Below are 18838 nucleotides of genomic sequence, written 5' to 3' on the forward strand. Positions count from 1 at the left end.
TGTGCAGAAAGCTACCGTGGTGAAGCTTCGGTGACGTGCATCGACCTAGTGCCCCTCCCCGTCCTAGCCGGCTGCACATCGGATTACCAGTGCGACGGAACGATTGGGGCCAGGTGAATGGAATTGTGGGTTTCACGTGATAGATGTGAACAGGTGTCGCTTCTCCGTGCCCTGATGCGGCGGCCGGGCTCTAGCTTCCTTTGCTCGTAGGTAAGTCTAATTCGGGAACAGGTAGCCCACCTCCTCGATCCCGCAGCGCACGACTTTCTTGCATTGCTCCTTCCCTGCGAGCTTCCTTCCCATGCTCTCACTTGTTTGGGGTTTTCTTCTACGGCCCACGGCCACTTTTAATTGATTGCCTTTCTCTCGAGTCGCATCAGACCCGGCTGCACCGCGTAGTCGCGCAAGCTCCGTGGTACCGACTACCCGTTCACCACCAAATCCAGCCTCAAGCCACGAATCCCTTCCGCCTTTCTGGACAACTCCGCGAACAACATCTGAGGTCGACCAGAGCGCGGACGTCCATCACCATGGCATCAACTGCGCGCACCACAGGCGCCGATGCACAGGCGGAAGAGCTGCGGAGGAGAAATGTAGCCGCACAATCACAAGCCTCCGCGCCAGTCGCTGCACAAGTACAAGAGAAGGAGAAATCCAAGGACAAGGTACGCCGTCTTGCACAAGTGGCATCAGAGCTGTCAATATTCTGGTGGCTGCAGGGACCTTTCGCTAACCAGACCGCAGCCTTTCAACATCATCTCCTTCCTCGACGAATACGAGTTCATTTGGGCCCCTCTGATTTTCACCTTCTTCGCCTTCTTCACGCGCATGTACAAGATTGGCCTCTCGCCAATCGTCACCTGGGATGAAGCCCAGTAAGTATACCGAGTCACAAACGTACATGGCTAGTTCTGACTTGGTGCAGCTTTGGCAAGTTCGGTTCACACTACCTCAAGCGCGAGTTCTACTTCGATGTCCACCCACCGCTCGGAAAGATGCTCGTTGGTCTGTCTGGATACCTCGCTGGATACAATGGCTCGTTCGAATTCAAGTCTGGAGAGACCTACCCTCCCGAGCTGGACTACACCTTCATGCGTCTCTTCAACTCTGCTTTTGGCGCTGTCTGCGTTCCGTTGGCATACTTTACCGCCAAGGAGCTGAACTTCCGCCGTCCAGTTGTATGGTTCGTCACGTTGGCTGTACTCTGCGAGAACTCGTACACCACCATCAGCCGTTTCATCCTTCTCGATTCTATGCTCCTCTGCTTCACCTTCACGACCGTCTTCTGCTGGTCCAAATTCCACCGTCAGCAACATGACCCATTCTCTCCTGAGTGGGGTCTCTGGCTGATGCTCACCGGAGTTTCCATTGGTTGCGTATGCAGCGTCAAGTGGGTTGGATTCTTCGTCACAGCGTTGGTCGGACTGTACACCATTGAGGACCTCTGGCACAAGTTTGGAGACCTGAAGATGCCCAAGGTTCGTGAAATCGCCCTGCTAGAGGAAACTAGACTAACGTGTACAGGTTGAGCTAGTCACCCACGTCGCTTTCCGAGTCTTCGGCCTGATTCTTATTCCTCTCGCCGTCTACATGTTCTCCTTCTACCTCCACTTCATCATCCTCGAGAATAGCGGCCCCGGCGACGCACAAATGAGCTCTCTCTTCCAGGCTAACCTGCGAGGAACCGAGGTCGGCAAGAACAGCCCTCTTGAGATCGCATACGGCTCTCGCACGACTCTGAAGAACATGGGATACGGAGGTGGACTGCTCCACTCTCACGTACAGACCTACCCTGAAGGCTCCCAACAGCAACAGATCACTTGCTACCACCACAAGGATGCCAACAACGACTGGTTCTTCTACCCCAACCGCCACGAAGTCGATTACAAGCCCGATGAGGAGCTCCGCTACCCTGGAAACGGTGACGTTATCCGTCTCATCCACGCCCAGACCGGCCGTAACCTCCACTCGCACCAAGTCGCCGCCCCCGTTACAAAGAGCGATTGGGAAGTTTCCTGCTACGGCAACACAACCGTCGGTGACACCAAGGACCACTGGGTTGTTGAAGTTGTTCGTGACGCTGCTTCGAGGGATTACTCCAAGCTCCGAACGCTCACTACTGCCTTCCGTCTGAAGCACAAGGATCTGGGCTGCTACCTCCGCGCTGGCAATGTCAACCTCCCTCAATGGGGGTTCAAGCAGATTGAGACAACTTGCGTCAAGAAGAACAACCCCCGCGACGTCTACACCCACTGGAACATCGAGAGCCACACCAACGAGAGACTACCCCCAGGCAACCCTGGCGACTACAAGTCACCCTTCTTCCAGGACTTTATCCATCTCAACGTTGCCATGATGACATCCAACAACGCGCTTGTTCCCGACCCTGACAAGCAAGACGATCTCGCATCCAGCTTCTGGCAATGGCCCATCCTGCACGTCGGTCTCCGCATGTGCGGCTGGAACGACGACAGTAGGCACCCTTCTCCCGTCACCTTAGATATTCCACTAACAAAATCACAGTCGTCAAGTACTTCCTCCTCGGCAACCCCTTCGTCTACTGGGGCAGCACCGCTTCGCTAGGCATCTTCGGTCTCCTTGTCGTCTTCTACCTGGTCCGCTGGCAACGCGGATACAACGACCTCAAGCAATCAGAGATCGACCAGATCCACTACGCCGGTATCTACCCCATCATCGGCTGGGCCCTTCACTACGCACCCTTCGTCGCCATGGGTCGTGTCACCTACGTGCACCACTACTACCCCGCGTTGTGGTTCGCCATCATCGTCATGGGCTTCTGCCTCGACTTCACCACGAGAAAGCTCAGCAAGCAGGTACAATGGGCCATCTTCGCCGTTCTGTACGCCATCATCATCGGCTTGTACGTGCTCTTCCGTGCCATCTCCTTCGGTATGGTCGGACCCAGCAGCCAGTGGAAACACCTCAAGTGGTTCGACAGCTGGAGGATTACCGACTAAGCGCCTCCACCCTACGAACCTTCTCTCTTTGTGCTCAATGGCAACGAGGACCTTTTTGCTCCAGGCAGTGGGACGTCTTGGTCTTTTTGTAACAACATGTTTCTTCTTTCTATAAACTTTGGGGTATCTAGGGATCACGGATACCAGGCGGACGCATGCATTAGGGGTTTCTCTACGACCGGGCTAGCGAAGGTGTTCCTAGGGGCGGTATAAAGTTTAGAATCTTTCTGGAAGAAAATCAATGTCATGATGTAATCTGACTTTGCTCTGTCACGTCCTTGCATGGCTCTTGATAAGTGCTAATGATGTGTGCATATATTGTGTTTTTCATTTCTTCTCCGGTTTAACTACATGTCTTATCCCACTCTCTGCTATCTCAAACTCGACGCCCCTCCCCTCTGACGGCGGAGCCCAGGGCGCAAATACGACCTTGAACCAGCGTCGCCACTTTGAGATGTGGCTCTCCTCTTGCTCATTCCATTGGTCTTGGCCATTGACAGTGTGTATAAGCGGTCTGCTACCAGAAAGGACAGGTATCTTCTTCAGGGCAATGCGGCACGCAAGTTGGTTTGTCCAGACGAGACCTAGCGAGGGTGTCTTTTGGACGTGCGCCTGCTCGTATTGCGAGTCGCCCCAGCCGGTGAACCAGCGTTGTTGGTGGTCGAGAGCGAGGGGGTCTGCGGAGAGAACGATGGTTTCGGCTGACTGTGAGGCTGGATTAGCAGTATGGTCGTGGTCTGTTCCCTGGCTCGCGCTCTGGTTGCCCTGGCTGTTGGTAGATGTTGTCCGCGATGCTGCGTTTGAGGAAGGCGCAGACGGCGCTTTCGTGAAGCGGTCGGCGACTTGATTTGCTACGACAACGGTTATGCCTTCTGTGCGGGCGAGTTCCCGGAGTAGGGCGCCTAGCTGTACAAGCTGGGTTCCTCTTCTAGCCATGGCCGCAGCCCCATTGCCGGCGCCTTGCTTCTCGAACTCGGCGCGGTAGTTGGCAGCGACGGAGTCCAGGATGACGAGGCCCACGCCATGCTTTTTGATCGCTACGGGTAGCTGGTAGCGTAGTATGTGCTCTTGGGATTCCAGATCTGGGGTCTGTATGCTCAGCACACGCGACAACGAGGGCTTTTCGTCGGCAGGGAGTGAAGCGAGGGCCGGGTGGGAGGAGAGCAGCTGGGCGAGGCGCTTTGTGGATAGTGTTGCCTCGGTAGATATGTAAACTACTGACTTGGCGAGCCCTTTGGGAGGCGGCAGTTGTGAAGCCAGCAGCAGGGTTAAGAGGAATTGTGTTTTACCGGCACCGCTGAGAGTAGTCAGTACAATGTTCATAAGCAATTTCCAAGACTGCCGCACCTCTCCCCGGTAATCTCTACCAGATACCCGCGCGGTATGCCTCCACCCAAGGCGGCGTCCAACTCTTCATCCAAGGTGCTTATACAAGTCCAACCATCGTTCGGGGCATCCGGGATGCCCGAAGCGGAAAGGAAGGAATTGCCGACGGCAGCTTCCTCTCCGCCGAAGCCAAGCTGGAGATGCAGAGCAGCTATCACGGCATCAGCGAGCTTCCTCAGCTCACCGGCAGGCAGCTGGGCGCGTTTGGCGACATCGGCGGCGTCGAGGGTGAGCAGGTCATTGGCGGTGATGAGGGCCTTGTCGAGCGAGGGCAGCAGGTGGGTGTAGGGTTTCGCGTCAAAGTCAGGCAGCACCTGCAGCAGATCCGTCATGGGCCAGAGAGGTGTCGCATTTGCGCGGCTCTGCGGATGGCACGCGCGACTCTCGTTCCGGACTCGCCTTTTCGGTCAAATGTCACGGCGGGCGGAGCGTTGGAGGCGGACGGGATGACTGACTGACGCGTGATGAAAGCTGCTCGCGACTGTTCGAGAAGCTCTTGGCCGCTAGTCGACTAGTCTATTCACGACAGCGTGGTGGGGGTTCCGTTTCTCCTATGGTCCGTGACCTACGTCACACCTGGATCCCCCGCTTCTCCACACGTTGGCATACCTCAGCCACTCTCCAATCCCAGTCCGCCCAAGACGGAGCCCAGACATCGACACCTCAGGTTGCTGTGCGTAGAGTAGAGCGCAGTGTGATCCAAGTAGCCATAGACCATAGTGCCATCCTGCTATCGTGCCCTGCACCCATTGCCGTGCCTCTCCTAAAGCTGCCCAGGTACATTTTCTCCGATTAACCGGACTGCCTACGCGACGGTGCGTGCCCTTTATAAGTTCGCGCTACCGCCGACGCTTCCACTCGTCCGTAACGTAGATAGCTGATTTCTAACAGGCCCACTAGTACACCTCGGGGCAGCCTTACGCGCCTACCGTATCCTCACGACCGAGTCTCTCTGACATTTGCTGTGCTTCGATCCGCGGCACACCTTTTCCGGTCCTTTACCCTGGTCCTGCTGCATCGTCGAGAGCCCAAGAGGCCCATTGGAGTACAGTAAGTCGTTGCGCAACAGAGTTACTTTGACTACAGCAGTTTCGATTACTCTCCACATCTGGACAAATTCCGCCAGACTATCCGCAGCTCATTTAAAGCTCGACGCTACTGTGTAAGTTGCATTCTCCTTGCATGGGCGTTTCGTTGGCTTAGAACATCGGGTCATTCACCTCTCTGGTCTGCCATGCTCCGGGTCACGTTCCGGGTCAGCGGTCGGCTACCTGAGCGGCATCTTGCATCGCCTGTCTCTCTTATTACGAAGCCTATCGCGCGTTTCACATGCGAAGTCGCCATGTGGACCCGCCCTAATTCTACTTTCCCCATTCGTCTTGACTCTTATAAGAGTCTTCTCTTCCCCAAGTACCTTGATGCTCTTTGCGAACTTTGAGTATCCATGCCGGCCTACTGTCTTCAGGACTGTCACTACTTCTATCGCAGTGCTCTGCGGCATCTCAACATTGCCACCTCCATCTCGCCCCTATACGCCTAACTGACACTCGCCATGGCAGTCCGCACTTTCACCCAACCGTCGTCCCTTGAGGATACACTTGATAAGGCATCGAAGATGTCTGGTTCAGAAGGCAACGGCACCACCCGTTCGGCTGAGTCCGCGAAACAGAGTACCCAGTCTTACTCCTCAGAGGCACAAGCACCACTAGCAAGCCATACCAACCCCAACTCAAGACCAGGCATCACCTTCGCACACGAAGACAGTCTACCAAAGCTTCCTATTCCAGAGCTCGACAGTTCGTGCAAGAAATACATTGCCGCGCTCAAACCTTTGCAGTCTCCGAAGGAACACAGCGATACGGTTCACTCAGTAGAGGACTTCCTCAAGACGGATGGACCTGTGCTGCAGGAGAAGCTGAAGAAGTACGCTTCTGGGAAGAACAACTACATCGAGCAGTTCTGTAAGTATCTTTTCATTTGACACGATGAGCTATATTTGAGGCATTTCATGATCGACAGTCGAAAGTGTATCCATATCCATGTATCATAGGCTGACCTATCGCTAGGGTATGATTCATATCTGAACTTCGATAACCCGGTGGTACTTAATCTAAATCCATTCTTCTTACTGGAGGATGATCCTACCCCGGCTCGCAACAACCAAGTCACTCGCGCAGCCTCATTAGTCGTCTCGGCACTGTCGTTTGTAAGAGCTGTCCGTCGCGAGGAACTACCGCCTGACACCATTCGTGGTCAGCCACTGTGCATGTACCAATACTCAAGACTGTTCGGCACTGCCAGGATACCCACTGAGCATGGATGTCAGATCGGTCAAGACCCAACTTCGAAGCACGTGGTCGTCATGTGCTATGGCCAGTTCTACTGGTTCGACGTTCTAGATGATAACCACGATCTGATCATGACGGAGAAGGATATCGCTCTCAATCTGCAAGTCATTGTCGATGACGCGCAGGAAGTACCGATTCAAGATGCGGCCAAAGGAGCTCTGGGTGTGCTGAGTACGGAGAACCGAAAGGTTTGGGCTGGACTTCGTGACGTCCTGCACAGGGAAGAGGGCTCGAATAACTCTGACTGCCTCAACATTGTTGACTCAGCATTGTTTATCCTCTGCCTGGACTACACCGAGCCGCAAACAGGTGCCGATCTGTGCATGAATATGCTTTGCGGTACGAGCAAAATTGAGCGCGGTGTCCAAGTGGGAACATGCACGAACCGCTGGTACGACAAGCTGCAGATCATCGTTTGCAAAAACGGAAGTGCGGGAATCAACTTCGAGCATACCGGTGTTGATGGCCATACTGTGCTCCGATTTGCTTCCGATGTCTACACCGACACCATTCTCCGATTCGCGAGAACCATCAACGGCAGTGCGCCGAGTCTTTGGGCTTCATCAAGTCCTGATCCTGCCAAGCGCGACCCAGATAGCTTTGGCGACGTACAAACAACACCTCATAAGCTCGAGTGGGACATGCTTCCCGAACTCAGCACAGCGCTTCGTTTTGCCGAGACACGTCTGGCAGACCTCATTCAGCAGAATGAGTTCGCGACTCTGGAGTTCCCTCACTATGGCAAGAACTTCATGACTTCGATGGGTTTCTCACCCGATGCTTTTGTTCAAATGGCTTTCCAGGCAGCGTACTACGGTCTATACGGACGGATAGAATGCGTATACGAACCCGCTATGACCAAGATCTACTACCACGGACGTACGGAAGCCATTCGCTCGGTAACAGAAGAATCGGTTGACTTTCTCACTACGTTCTGGGGCGAAAACCCAGCTTCGCAGAAGATCGAAGCACTCCGGAAGGCGTGTCAAAAGCACACCGAAAACACAAAGATCTGCTCCAAAGCCCAAGGTCCCGACCGGCATCTCTACGCCTTGTACTGCATCTGGCAGCGTGCCATTGACGAGTCAAACGACACAGCGAGCAGTGACGGCTGGGACTCGACACGACCATCCAGCGCCGACGCATCAGGCGTCGGCTCACCGAACCGCAACTCAGTCCTCTCAGAGAACGACTCCATTTCGAGCTCGCCACCCCCAGCACCAATGCAGCACTCGATGCCCGCCCTCTTCGCCGACAGCGGCTGGGACAAGATCAACCAGACCATCCTCTCGACCTCCAACTGCGGCAACCCCTCGCTCCGCCAATTCGGTTTCGGTCCCACGTCCGCCGACGGCTTCGGCATAGGCTACATCATAAAAGACGGCAGCATATCCATCTGCGCATCATCCAAGCACCGCCAAACCTCGCGCTACATCGACGCGCTGGAATCCTACTTCTTGGAGATCCGCAAACTCCTCCGCCAGATCAAGCGCCGCGGCACTTCGGCTGATAAAACCGCGACCCGCGCCCGCGAAGCGGAAGACAGACCCCTCGCCACCCGTCTCAAGAGCAGAGGCAGAATCATTCTAGGAGATGGTGGAAAACAACAAACGCCTGCAGAGAGTATAGTAGATGACGATGACGACGATGGTCTCGGTGGATGTAGGGCTCCCCCTTCCCCTCCTTCCCTTCTTTCCCTTGATGAAGTCTCGAGCCATGCTTCTTGTTCCTCTTTGCCTTCTTCTTCTCAGCCTTTTCCTACTGTGGGCGGTTTACCGCCTACGCCTCCTCATTCCCCGCCTTTCAAACCCATGACGCCTGTTTTGCAAAGCTCGCCGCGTAAACCTATTCCGGTTGTTAAAACGGTGAAAGCGAGGAAAGCGCCTGTTGCGGCGAGGAAACCGATTTTTTACTCTTCTTAGCGTTTTGTTTGTTCTCCTCTTTCCTCATTAGAGAAGTTTTCTTCTTTGCTTTCCTACATTATTGATGCGATTGAGCGGTATAAGTGGCATGCGCACACGAGACTTCATCATCAGCACCAACACACTACCTTGTTTTCCCCCATACATCGTTTCTCGTTTTCCACTGTTTCATTGATCGCTGATTCTTACTTTTTTGCTCCGGCTATAGATGGCTTCTTCGATGCGGGAATGCTTCGTCAGGCACTCAATGCGAATCGAGCGCAGAACGAACCCGTCGAGCGCGACGTTATACGCAGGAATATCGGGAGGAGGTTGAGGCTGGCTGAGTACTGAGTGTGCGGAGTTGACCTGTTGATTTAGGTTGGTAGGAGATTGGAGGATGGAAGGCGATGGTGTGGAGAATTTGATGTGTGAGGATGGGGAATGTGAATGGGAGATAAGCGTAGTGACGAAGTGGGAGGAGGAGGCTAATGCAACGGCACACTCTCGATGTTGTTTGTGTGTTGGGTTTACCTAGTGTATCGCTTCTGTCGGATAACGTCTTCATAATCCATGTCCATACCGCCGTCATCCACCAAACGCACCGTTTCTCAATGTTGCTTGAACCCTTTTTCATTCTAAATACCAATGTACATGTCTCTATTCCCTCAATGACATGACGCTCTTTACTTGACATCTCAACAACAACACCCAAACGCTCAGCCGTCCATTTGATCTAGTATATTTGATTCTCTACAAACTACTGCAAAGGAATAAAAGGGGGTATAAGTGACAAAAGACAATACGTCTATACATCCTCACGCAATACAAATGCCACCAAACCTGCGCTATGCTGAACCAAACCCGATTCCGCGGCCCTACAAAATGCGTAATGAAGAGAAAAGAAACGAGCACGCCATCCGACGAGCCAGCTGCTGCGTAGCTGTTGCCCACCGACGAGGGCGTCGGCCGCAGAGAAGGCGATGAGGTCACGGCTCCGGCTACCTCCGGCCCTATACCCAGTCAGCCCTTGGAAATACATACACAAAAAAACGTGTTTACAGGAAGAGGGGAGCTAACGTACTAAGACGCTGGAGCCGCCGACAGCGGCTCTTTGTTTTCCGAGCCAGCCTTTGGGTGCTTCGCTGCGTCTTTGCAGGATGACGGTGTTGCTGAGGAGACGCTGGTTCATGTCGTACCACATGGACTTGACCAGTGCGTTTTCGCGGCGCAGGTTTTCGACTTCTTGTTGGAGTTCCACCTGTTTGTTGGAGCACTTGTTACTACCATATCCAAGGTTGCCACGTCGCTGTTCTGGAGAGGGAGGGAACGCGACATACCGAGCCCTTCTCTGACGTCTCCTTCTTTGCGAGCTCGAGTTGCTCGCGAAGTGTGCTGTTGGTTGTGAGTTGATCTTGGAGGTCCTGCGGTTGCGGGTTAGCATGGGCGCGAGGAGATGAGTACAGGGTATGAAAAAGGAGAGGAAGTCGGATGAATAAGTATACTCTGGCAGCCAGGCCAAGGACAAACTTGCCGCACAGTCATTCGACGATTGCATCGTGTAGTACTCGGTGCCGCCCATGGTCGACTTGGTCCTCCGCTTTGGCGAGACTAGCTGCGCCATGCGGCCCCATGTAGTTTGCCCCGTCCCAGCTGTTGAAGTAGACATGTCCGATAGCGACTTATCCTTTCCGAGATGGGATCGATTTGGCGAAGCCGGCGAGACAAGAGTAGCCGCAGTGAACGAAGGTTCAAGCTGATGTTTCTTCATTGCCGAAACCGCTGCGTCGAACGCGGAAGAAGGCGACTTGCTATGAGAGATCTGCTTGTTACTTACCTTCTTTGCTTTGTCCAGAGCTGCTTCGGAGGATAGCACAGTCTCGGCGATCTCCGAACTTGTGGTATCTAGCACTTGTGGTTGTACTTCTGCTGGGGCCTTGATGACAGACTCTATCCGTTCACGCATCTCTCGTATCGTTTCGACTCTCTTGAGCTCAAGAAGCTCTGGCGGTAGGTTTTGGCGATCGAGCAACGCTGCTCGTAAGAGACCCTGCTTCTCTGCGTTCGCAACTTCGAGCTCCCGTAGTCTGTCGTTGGTCCTCTCTTGCAGTACCAGTAGGCGCTCGTGTTCCTTTTGGACAGCAGCTGTGCGCGTATCGTCGTCGATGTCAGATTCTAGCAGAGTTAGCACAATCACAAAGATGAATCGGAATACATACTCCTGTTGAGTTCGTTGCGAAGTTCCGCCATTTGCAGGTCTTGTTCTCGTAACCGGCGACGAAGTTCTTCCAGCTCGGTTTGAGCAGTCTGTAGCTTTTCGTTCTGTTCCAGAAATGGTCTGCGGACATGTAATTAGTAATGCCCGATCCATATGAAGCTGTCACTTACTTCTGGCTGTTCTCATCCTTCTCTGTCATCATATCAGACCGTAGACCCAAATTCTCCTGCATCTGCTTGAGTGTTTCGCTTTCTAGCGACTTCAAACGGACGTTCAAGATATCGACCCGTTGTTGTAGAGCAATCGCATCTGCGCTCACCCGCCCATCAGACGCGGGCTTCGTGTCGGTATCTTGATTGGCGTTCTCGTCTTGCTCAAGCTCGTCTTCCAGGCTTCCGCCACGATCAGCATGATTGGATGATTCTAGTTCTCGTATCCGTTCTTCAAGCTCTTGTTTGGCATCTTCTGCTTTGTATTGTAGTTCGCGAGTCTGCTCCAACTGCTTCATAAGGAGGAGGTTCTCATGCTCGATTCGGGTGCGCTTGCCCTTTTCTTCAAAGATGGCCTGCTCTCCGTTGGCAAGCGTCTGACCATTCTCTTTGATGATGTTCTGCAGGATATCGATGCGCTCCTCGACGCCTTCGAGCTGAGCTAACCGTTCACGAGCTTGTTGGTAGTCTTCGCGTAGCGTCTCCAGTTGTTTGGTTTCCTTGGTGAGAGATTCGATCTTCTTCTTCAGGTTCTCGTTCGCCTTGGCCTTTTGGCTCAGCTCGTCGCGTTCTGCCTTGACGACTTGCAGCTGATCTCGCAAGTCCTGTTTGGATCCTTCCTCGCCCTCTAGCCGATCGAGGCGTCGCTTCTGGCTTTCCATGATTTCTCTCGTATGTGCGAGGTCTTGTTCGAGCTGGTCGATGTACTGTCTGTCGCGCAGCAAGTCGTTCCGTAGGTTTTCGACATCGTCGGATTGAGCGCGTTGTGCCTGGCCCGCCCGAACATCGAGATAGGCAGTCGCTTCTGCGACTTCCTCTTCGAGCTTGGATATGCGTTCTCGTGAGGTCTTGAGCTCCTCAAGTAGTTTTCCAACTTGCGCCTTGAGTGCTTGCCTGTCCTTGTTCGCCTCGAACAGCTGTGCCTCCTGCTCCAACTCGTTGCCTGCCGGAGGTGGCTGGCCCGATATTGCTCGTGTGGGCGTTCTATACCCTGAGAGAACTGGCTCTGAAGTCAGCTCGGCATCGACGCCTAGTTCCGACATGCGTTGGTCCAAGGCCTGCATCTCTTGTATGGCTTCGGCTATCGTCTCGGCCGTCTTCTGGCCCAGCTTGGGCATAACCTGCAGCATGCGCTGGTTGCTGCGCGGCGAGAAGCATGCGGCCAGTAGCACAGCCATGGTGAGCTTTGCAACCAGCATTGTCGATCCATCCCTCGCGCCTGCCTTGAGGTCTGGTATCATGCGCTTGGTGAGCACGGGCAGCTGCTCGCATTCTTCGCGTATGTAGGTCGAGGTTGTGCGTTCGATGTATTTGAGGTTCTGCCATCGCGGTATCCAATTGTCTGATTGGCGGCGGTGGTTCTCTTCGAAATTTGGGAGAGACTCGTTGAAGTAGTCGGCGTCGATGTCGGCGAGGATCTGCCACAGTATTTGGCCGTCTTCGAGCTGGCTCAGCGACGTGATTCTGTGAGGGAGGTCGAAGGTGTTGACCTAGACGCGAAGGTCAGCTAGTCCACTCGGACGTGTAGGAGGCGGCACGTGGAGACGTACCCAGTCGAGGAGAGCCTTGAGCAGCTCGGGCTTGAAGTCGTCCATGGTGGAGTGTCGCGGGGCCTGGTACCCGCGTGTCGGTCTGTCAATGCTGTTATGCGGTGCGAGTAGAGTGAATAACAGTCATGCATCTCGATGTCTGTGGTTTTGCGGTGAAGTGTACGTGCTCCACCATGCACAGGCTGAGTCCTTGCTCGAGGACGTGTCGCGCGCGTCGGTGAGGTTGGGAGCCCGAACGCTAAGCCGGAATGCAGCACATGCCCGCGGCGACGTCTTGAATCGGTGTGTAGCGAGGCGTAGAGTCGTGCGATGGGCGTCGAGTGAGGGGCATCAGCCTGACATTCCCTAATTGCCTTTTGACAGACGGAACATGACGCGCATAAAGCCGCCGCTGTTCTGAGACGACGTGCACGGGCAGGCCACACCCGCGGGGAAAGAGCCGCTGCAGGGTTCCTCCATCTTACCCTACGGTGATCACAGCACTCTCTGGCGTAGCAACAATCTGCAATGGTGATACGTAGGGCTAATGAATTTGCTGTGTTTATCACAGTCAATGTTGAGGATGGGTTTAATATGCTCTACAGAAATTAGAATACTGATGGATTGTCTAGTTGACATTCTCGTCCAACTCCACCCTGTCCGATCCAAGAGTAGACTCCAGACTCCAGTCGTATAATCATGAGCGCAATTAAATAAAGGGTCATTCCTTCCAATTTGTTGCCCTCTTCCTTCCCGATCCGGCCTACTCCTTGTTGTTCTGCGTGGTAACGATGCCATCCTCCTCGATTTCGCACTTGTACACGTCGCTCAAAGTCGACACCATGTCGAGAGCGGCAGCGGGGGCGGTGGCAGCAAAGCCCTTGATGATGTTGTACTCGTGGGTAATGACGCCTGATATTATGTTAGCACATGTCCTCTACCGGTATCGCATGCCTCGTACCCTTGGCCTGTCGGATAGCCTCCTTGCTCTGCTCGACAATGTCGTCGGGTGTGTCGTTGGGCCAGCTGATGATGACGGAGCGGTGGGGTGCGCTGGCCATGACGAAGGCAGCGAGGAACGCAACGAGGAAGGAGAAGATGGCGAAGCGCATTATGTCTTGGGCGACTTGGGGCTGCGGAAGACGGTTGAGAATAGTGAGAGCGTCAGGCAGCCGTCTTATCGTATTGAAATGCTTTTGGACGTCGCGAGAGGTTTACTGGTGGTGCTCGGCGTGGTTTGTAAGTGTCTAGGAGCGACTGGGCAGGTGCATGTTTCAAATGGCTGGTCCCGAGCCGAAGTTCAAAGCGCGTCATCGCCTCACATGTCACACGGCAGTCGCTCCGCTGGACCCCTCGTCACATCGATGCAACCCTGGCCACAATTCATTGCAACATCGTCACTGCCCTGTCTTTGTTGTTTCCATTCACCCCGACGATAGTACAACATCACGCAAGTGCATATCAAGTTTGGAATATGATCCTGTATTCATGTACATAGACTTGCCACCTAGCTCCAGGCTCACGGCAAGTGCCATTGCAAGGGGTAGATGAAAATGAAGAGGCCGCCCATACGGCGACAGTGCTCGTGCTGTTCGTTTTCGTGCTCATGCTGAAACGTTCCTTTTAGTGCACAAAGGTGCCGTATCGTGAAGACAAGTGATGGCTGGGGGAAATGAAGGGATAGAATACAATCAATGAAGGGGGAAGGGAAGAACGCCGTGTAGCCCAGATCCGTACGCCGAATATGCCGAATGCTGCCTAGGCCGCGCGATGATGCTCGTGTAGTCGTACTATACAAGATCGATCCGCCCAATCAGACAGACAGGACCGATACATGGAAGAAAGATCAAACCATCAAAATGACAACGCCAACACCAGTGTACTCTACTGGTAAGCATGTTGCGTAGTGATGTGCTTTTGGACAGACCGTAGCTCGTCAAATCATAACCTCGTTGACCGCTTGGCTCTTCTAGAACCAGCTGCCGTTGCCGCCGTTGGCCTGAGGGATGCCGTACTGGTGCTGCTGCTGGTAGCCAGCGTAGCCCTGGCGGTTGTCCTGAACAGGGTTGTGCATGTGGTGCGGGTTGCTCAAGCGGTGCGGCTGGCGGTGAGGTTGAGGTGAGATGATGCTCGGACCATAGTTTGCGGTTGCAGTATACATGGGTGTCTGGTAGCCAGAGGAACCGTTGGGAGGCTGGTACTGTGCCGGGGCCTGGTTGAAGACCGAGCTCGACTCAGAACCTGGCCCAGCGCCGGGCGAACCTTGACCAGATGAAGTACGGCCAGTGTAGGCAGCCAGGCGGCTCTCGCGCTCGCTAACCTTGCTCATGATGCGACGACCGTAAGGGGTCTGGCGGATGGATGGCAGAATCGGACGCATGGCCTCGATCAGGTGCACGCACAGCTCGGCGGGAGCAAACTCGAGTGCAGTCTGGATAACGTAGTTGCCGTAAGAGTCGCGCATGAGCTGCTCAAGCTGCTCGACGTCAAGCAACTCCTCAATCATCATGCCCTTGACGTGCGGCTCAGCGCAGCGGATGCACTTCTCGATGACGTTGGAACTGAACTTCTGCTTAGACAACTCGCAAATCTTGGTCTGGAAGCCCTGGCACATGGGGGTCGTGAAGGCCGCATCGTTGAGGTCGAGGATGTACTGAACCACGTAGTTGCCAAATGGATCCTGCACAAGGTGGAAGCTGTGGGCAGTGATCTTGCGGATCAAATCGACCTTCTGGAAACCGACGGCGTGATCAATGCAACGCTGAAGAACACAGCATCCATGGCGGTGGGTACCAACAGTGATGCAGTTCTCGCCTACAGCATCGAAGATGAACTGGGCCTCCACGGACTTGAGGTGGTTCAGGCACTTCTGAATGACGTGGTTGCCGTTCAGATCCTGGATGAGATCGACGACCTGTCCAGATAATGCGTGAATAATCATCTGAGTCTGGGGACGAATTAGCTCGGAAGTGGGAGAATACCGGGGGTCGTAACATACCTGATCATCGGTGGAGATGAACTCGATCATCTTCTGCAAAGCGCGAGTGCCGTGCTGATTGAACGCGATCTGAACCATCGCAGGGGAAGCGTTGCGGACAAGAGTGTTGCGCTGCTCATCGTTGCAGTACTCTAGTAACTTCTGGCAGAGGTAGTTGCCGAAAGGATCAGTCATGAGTTCAACGACGTGAGGGGCAGTCTCATCAAAGATGATCTGGATGTTCTCCGCGTTGCGCTCCTCGAGCTTCTTCTGCAGAAACCGACAACCATGCTGATCCTTGCACAAACTGTAGATCTCGTGACGGGGCATGGTCTTCAGATCGTAGTTCATGTACTTGTTGGCGTCGTTCTGCAGACGACGGCTCTGAATGACGCGAGCCTGGCTGTCCTGTACACGACCACCTGGGCCATAGGTAGCGTATGGGTTGTACTGCGACGGTCCGTTACCGTACATGCCGTTGGGAGCATAAGCAGTGGGTCCACCGTACTGAGGACCGGGCCCACCTCCAAGGTTGAGACCATTCAAAGCACCGTTCAGCATGTTCATGCCGTATCCATAGTATCCTGGGTTGGCAGCGGAAACACTCGAGTACTGTGACATGGCTGGTGAACCGACAGTCGACGAGACTCCGCCGTTGCCGTTGGCAGCTGAAGTCATACCAGGACCGAAAGGTGCAGCGCTTGCGTGCAAGCCTGACTGCGGAGAACGGTACTCAGACTCGCGATTACCGAGTGAGAGATCGCGGCTGTTACGGTTGGACAGCACATTTGACGGAATGCGACCAAGGCTAGCGTTGTGGTTGTGGAACTGCTGCGAGTGCGTGAAACCGATACTATTGGCGCCGTTCGCTCCATTCTTCAGGGTCGGAACGTCGTTTGTAGAGTACGACTGAGTCAATTTGGGCATGCCGTTGGTCGGGCCACCGTAGCTGGAGCGCTTGGACTCATTGTTCTTGGGGCTGAAGCTGAACTCCACCGAGCGACGGTTGTTCTTGGGAGTGATCTCGGCGCCGTTGGATCGACCGGACTCATAGTCGTCCATCTGAGAAGCTTTACGGAAAGTGTTAGCAGGAAGGGACTGTTGAGCCTGACGATGACGGTGTCCGTTCCAAGCAGTGGACTGAGCATCCGGGCCAGGGGACTGTGAAAGGGCCAAATCAAGTGCAGCGGAAGAGGCAGAGAGGTTCGTACCATTACCAGCACCATCACGGCGGACCAAGACTGGAAAGTCGTCCTTGGTATTACCCATCTGCAGGAAAGCCTTCTGGTCTTGAGTGGCAGCTGATGCGTCATCACCAAACAAGAAGCCGGCAGTATCAATATGGCCAAGAAGCGAGCCCACATCTGGAAGATTTCCGCGGTTGCCGTAGTCCATTCTAGTAACGGGCATGGACATGCGGTTGCTCCTATTTGGGTTAGCAGTGTTTGAGGTGATGTTGTGCTGAGCCAACTTACTTGCGCGCGGCCGGACTCAGTGGAGTAAAGTCGTCGTTCTCGAAGTCGTCATGCTCCTCCTCAGAGTTGCGACGAGATCCTGGCATCGAGTGCGAAGGCAAGTTGCCGTTGCTCTGGAAGTTGGCGGGAGGGGAAGTGACCTGGGAGTTGGCACGGCTACCGCGTGTGGTCATACCCGGGTTGATACTGGACATGCTGAAACGGTTCGGACGCGACAAAGCGGACGGGAACCCGTTGCTCTCGTTGTACTCGGGCGGGGTAGTGGGCTGGCTATGCGCAGGTCCGCCGTAGTGAGCATCAGCCGAGAATCGGTTGGTGTCACTCTCGCCGTGCTGGGCTTGCAAGTTGAGGAGCTCCATCTCAGCGTCGAATCGCCGTTTTGCTTCTTTGAGATACTCGTGTTCGATCCGTTTTCTCTCAAGCTAGCAAGCTGTTAGCTGGTCACACGGACCGGCGAGGGTGTTTGAGCGCGTTTGTCGTGAGGCAACAGCGTCGCTCGTGACGTAAGACGATGCAGATGGGAAGAGATGGGAAGAGATGAGGATATAGATAGGGAATAGGGTCTCAAATGAGACAGAGAAATGTACAGGAGTAATGATAGCAAAGCTAGCTTTTGGAGAGGCGGCGGACTTTTGTTGTGTAGGAGAGACAAAGGCAAAAGACAATTGTTGGTCAATATGGGCGTCGCCTGGACAGGTGGCCTTGGCAACGACTGCAATCTTACTTCCAGTAGGATTTGTGGGTGACAAGTGAGAGACGCAGAAAGACGCAGTGAAGTAGACTTACAACTTGGAGCTTGTGGTACGTCTGTTGGGATTGGTCGTTAGCCCGAATTCTTGGTCACCGCGTATGTATAATAGCTAACGGACAGCAGCTCTACCAGCGCAGCCACTTTATGTCGTTTCAAGTATATCCGACATGGCTGCGGTAGCTACTGAGTACCGACATGCAAAGCGCCGCGGAGCCCCAACACTGAACATCCGCCTCTTACGTGTACGAGAGTGCCCACATACCGCTGTAGTAAACTCGGCCGGCTCTGCCGCTTGTCTACGTTGTTGTCCGATTGGCGACAGAGGCGTGCTCATGGTCGGAATGTTGTTGGTCGTGAAGCGGCGCTGCAGGGTCGCGCGGCCATCGCCGTTCTGAGCGGCGCGATTCAGGGAAAGGAACGACTGCTCTTCGCGCGGGGATCTGAGGCCGTTGCCTCCTCCCATGCCTTGGTAGGCCATACTGACTAGAATACTAGAAATACACTGCCGTCACGTCAGCGCGACTGCCCTGGGAGCTGGTGTGGGGGATTGGCGGGCGGTGTGAAGTTCACATGGCAGCCGCGACCGCTTCGCTGGAGACACGGAAGGCGCATTTACATACAGATAATTCGTACACGGGGCAAATGCCCTTGCTGCCCTCGCTGCTCGCTGTTTGTGGTCGTACAGAGTCGGGACGGAAGCGTGGTTGGAGGCTCGGTACGTAGGCAGGAACGGAAGTCGATGTGGTGCGGGTCGCAGCAGCGCGCACTCGATGGCCTATGCACAGCACGAGTCGTGGGTAAGGACAGTCGGAGCAAGTCTGGAAGGGTTGGCCAACAGTTCAACTTCAGGCGCCGAAAGAGCAAGTCTATAGATGGTGCGGGAGTGGAGCGTTGGACTCGAAAGCTCAGGGTCCATCACTGATCAGGGGACGATGTGGCGCTCAACTAGTGCTGGGTGGGATTCCGCACATATTGCCCATCTGCTGGTCGCGTACTCTGCCCAATTGAGGTTTTGGACCCTCCTGTTCTCCCGCAGCTGTCTACTGTACATGCGCAGCTACTGTAG

The 18838-nt window shown here is 54.4% G+C and overlaps 6 protein-coding genes across 6 annotated transcripts; 2 read left to right on the forward strand and 4 right to left on the reverse strand.

Moving 5' to 3' along the window:
• Positions 1–530: 530 nt before the first annotated feature.
• J4E86_004117 (uncharacterized protein) lies at positions 531–2978 on the forward strand (the record flags this gene model as incomplete). Its single annotated transcript, XM_051444663.1, has 5 exons — positions 531–665; positions 745–875; positions 926–1478; positions 1525–2473; positions 2524–2978. The coding sequence occupies 5 exons, from the start codon at positions 531–533 to the stop codon at positions 2976–2978; spliced, it is 2223 nt and encodes a 740-aa protein (XP_051304288.1).
• Positions 2979–3305: 327 nt separating this feature from the next.
• On the reverse strand, positions 3306–4696 carry J4E86_004118 (uncharacterized protein; the record flags this gene model as incomplete). Its single annotated transcript, XM_051444664.1, has 2 exons — positions 3306–4275; positions 4326–4696. The coding sequence occupies 2 exons, from the start codon at positions 4694–4696 to the stop codon at positions 3306–3308; spliced, it is 1341 nt and encodes a 446-aa protein (XP_051304289.1).
• A 1220-nt stretch (positions 4697–5916) lies between these two features.
• On the forward strand, positions 5917–8967 carry J4E86_004119 (uncharacterized protein; the record flags this gene model as incomplete). The annotated part of the gene is made up of 3 exons (XM_051444665.1): positions 5917–6325; positions 6431–8374; positions 8843–8967. The coding sequence occupies 3 exons, from the start codon at positions 5917–5919 to the stop codon at positions 8965–8967; spliced, it is 2478 nt and encodes an 825-aa protein (XP_051304290.1).
• A 721-nt stretch (positions 8968–9688) lies between these two features.
• Positions 9689–12635, reverse strand: J4E86_004120 (uncharacterized protein; the record flags this gene model as incomplete). Its single annotated transcript, XM_051444666.1, has 4 exons — positions 9689–10788; positions 10833–10951; positions 11002–12530; positions 12591–12635. 4 exons carry the CDS (start codon positions 12633–12635, stop codon positions 9689–9691), a joined length of 2793 nt encoding a protein of 930 aa, XP_051304291.1.
• A 697-nt stretch (positions 12636–13332) lies between these two features.
• Positions 13333–13681, reverse strand: J4E86_004121 (uncharacterized protein; the record flags this gene model as incomplete). The annotated part of the gene is made up of 2 exons (XM_051444667.1): positions 13333–13481; positions 13531–13681. The coding sequence occupies 2 exons, from the start codon at positions 13679–13681 to the stop codon at positions 13333–13335; spliced, it is 300 nt and encodes a 99-aa protein (XP_051304292.1).
• Positions 13682–14538: 857 nt separating this feature from the next.
• Positions 14539–18250, reverse strand: J4E86_004122 (uncharacterized protein; the record flags this gene model as incomplete). The annotated part of the gene is made up of 5 exons (XM_051444668.1): positions 14539–15516; positions 15568–16972; positions 17022–17443; positions 17808–17828; positions 18035–18250. 5 exons carry the CDS (start codon positions 18248–18250, stop codon positions 14539–14541), a joined length of 3042 nt encoding a protein of 1013 aa, XP_051304293.1.
• Positions 18251–18838: the final 588 nt, after the last annotated feature.

Source organism: Alternaria arbusti (genome assembly GCF_024043155.1).
Source record: "Alternaria arbusti strain BMP 1465 chromosome Unknown scaffold_4, whole genome shotgun sequence".
Lineage (NCBI taxonomy): Eukaryota > Fungi > Ascomycota > Dothideomycetes > Pleosporales > Pleosporaceae > Alternaria > Alternaria arbusti.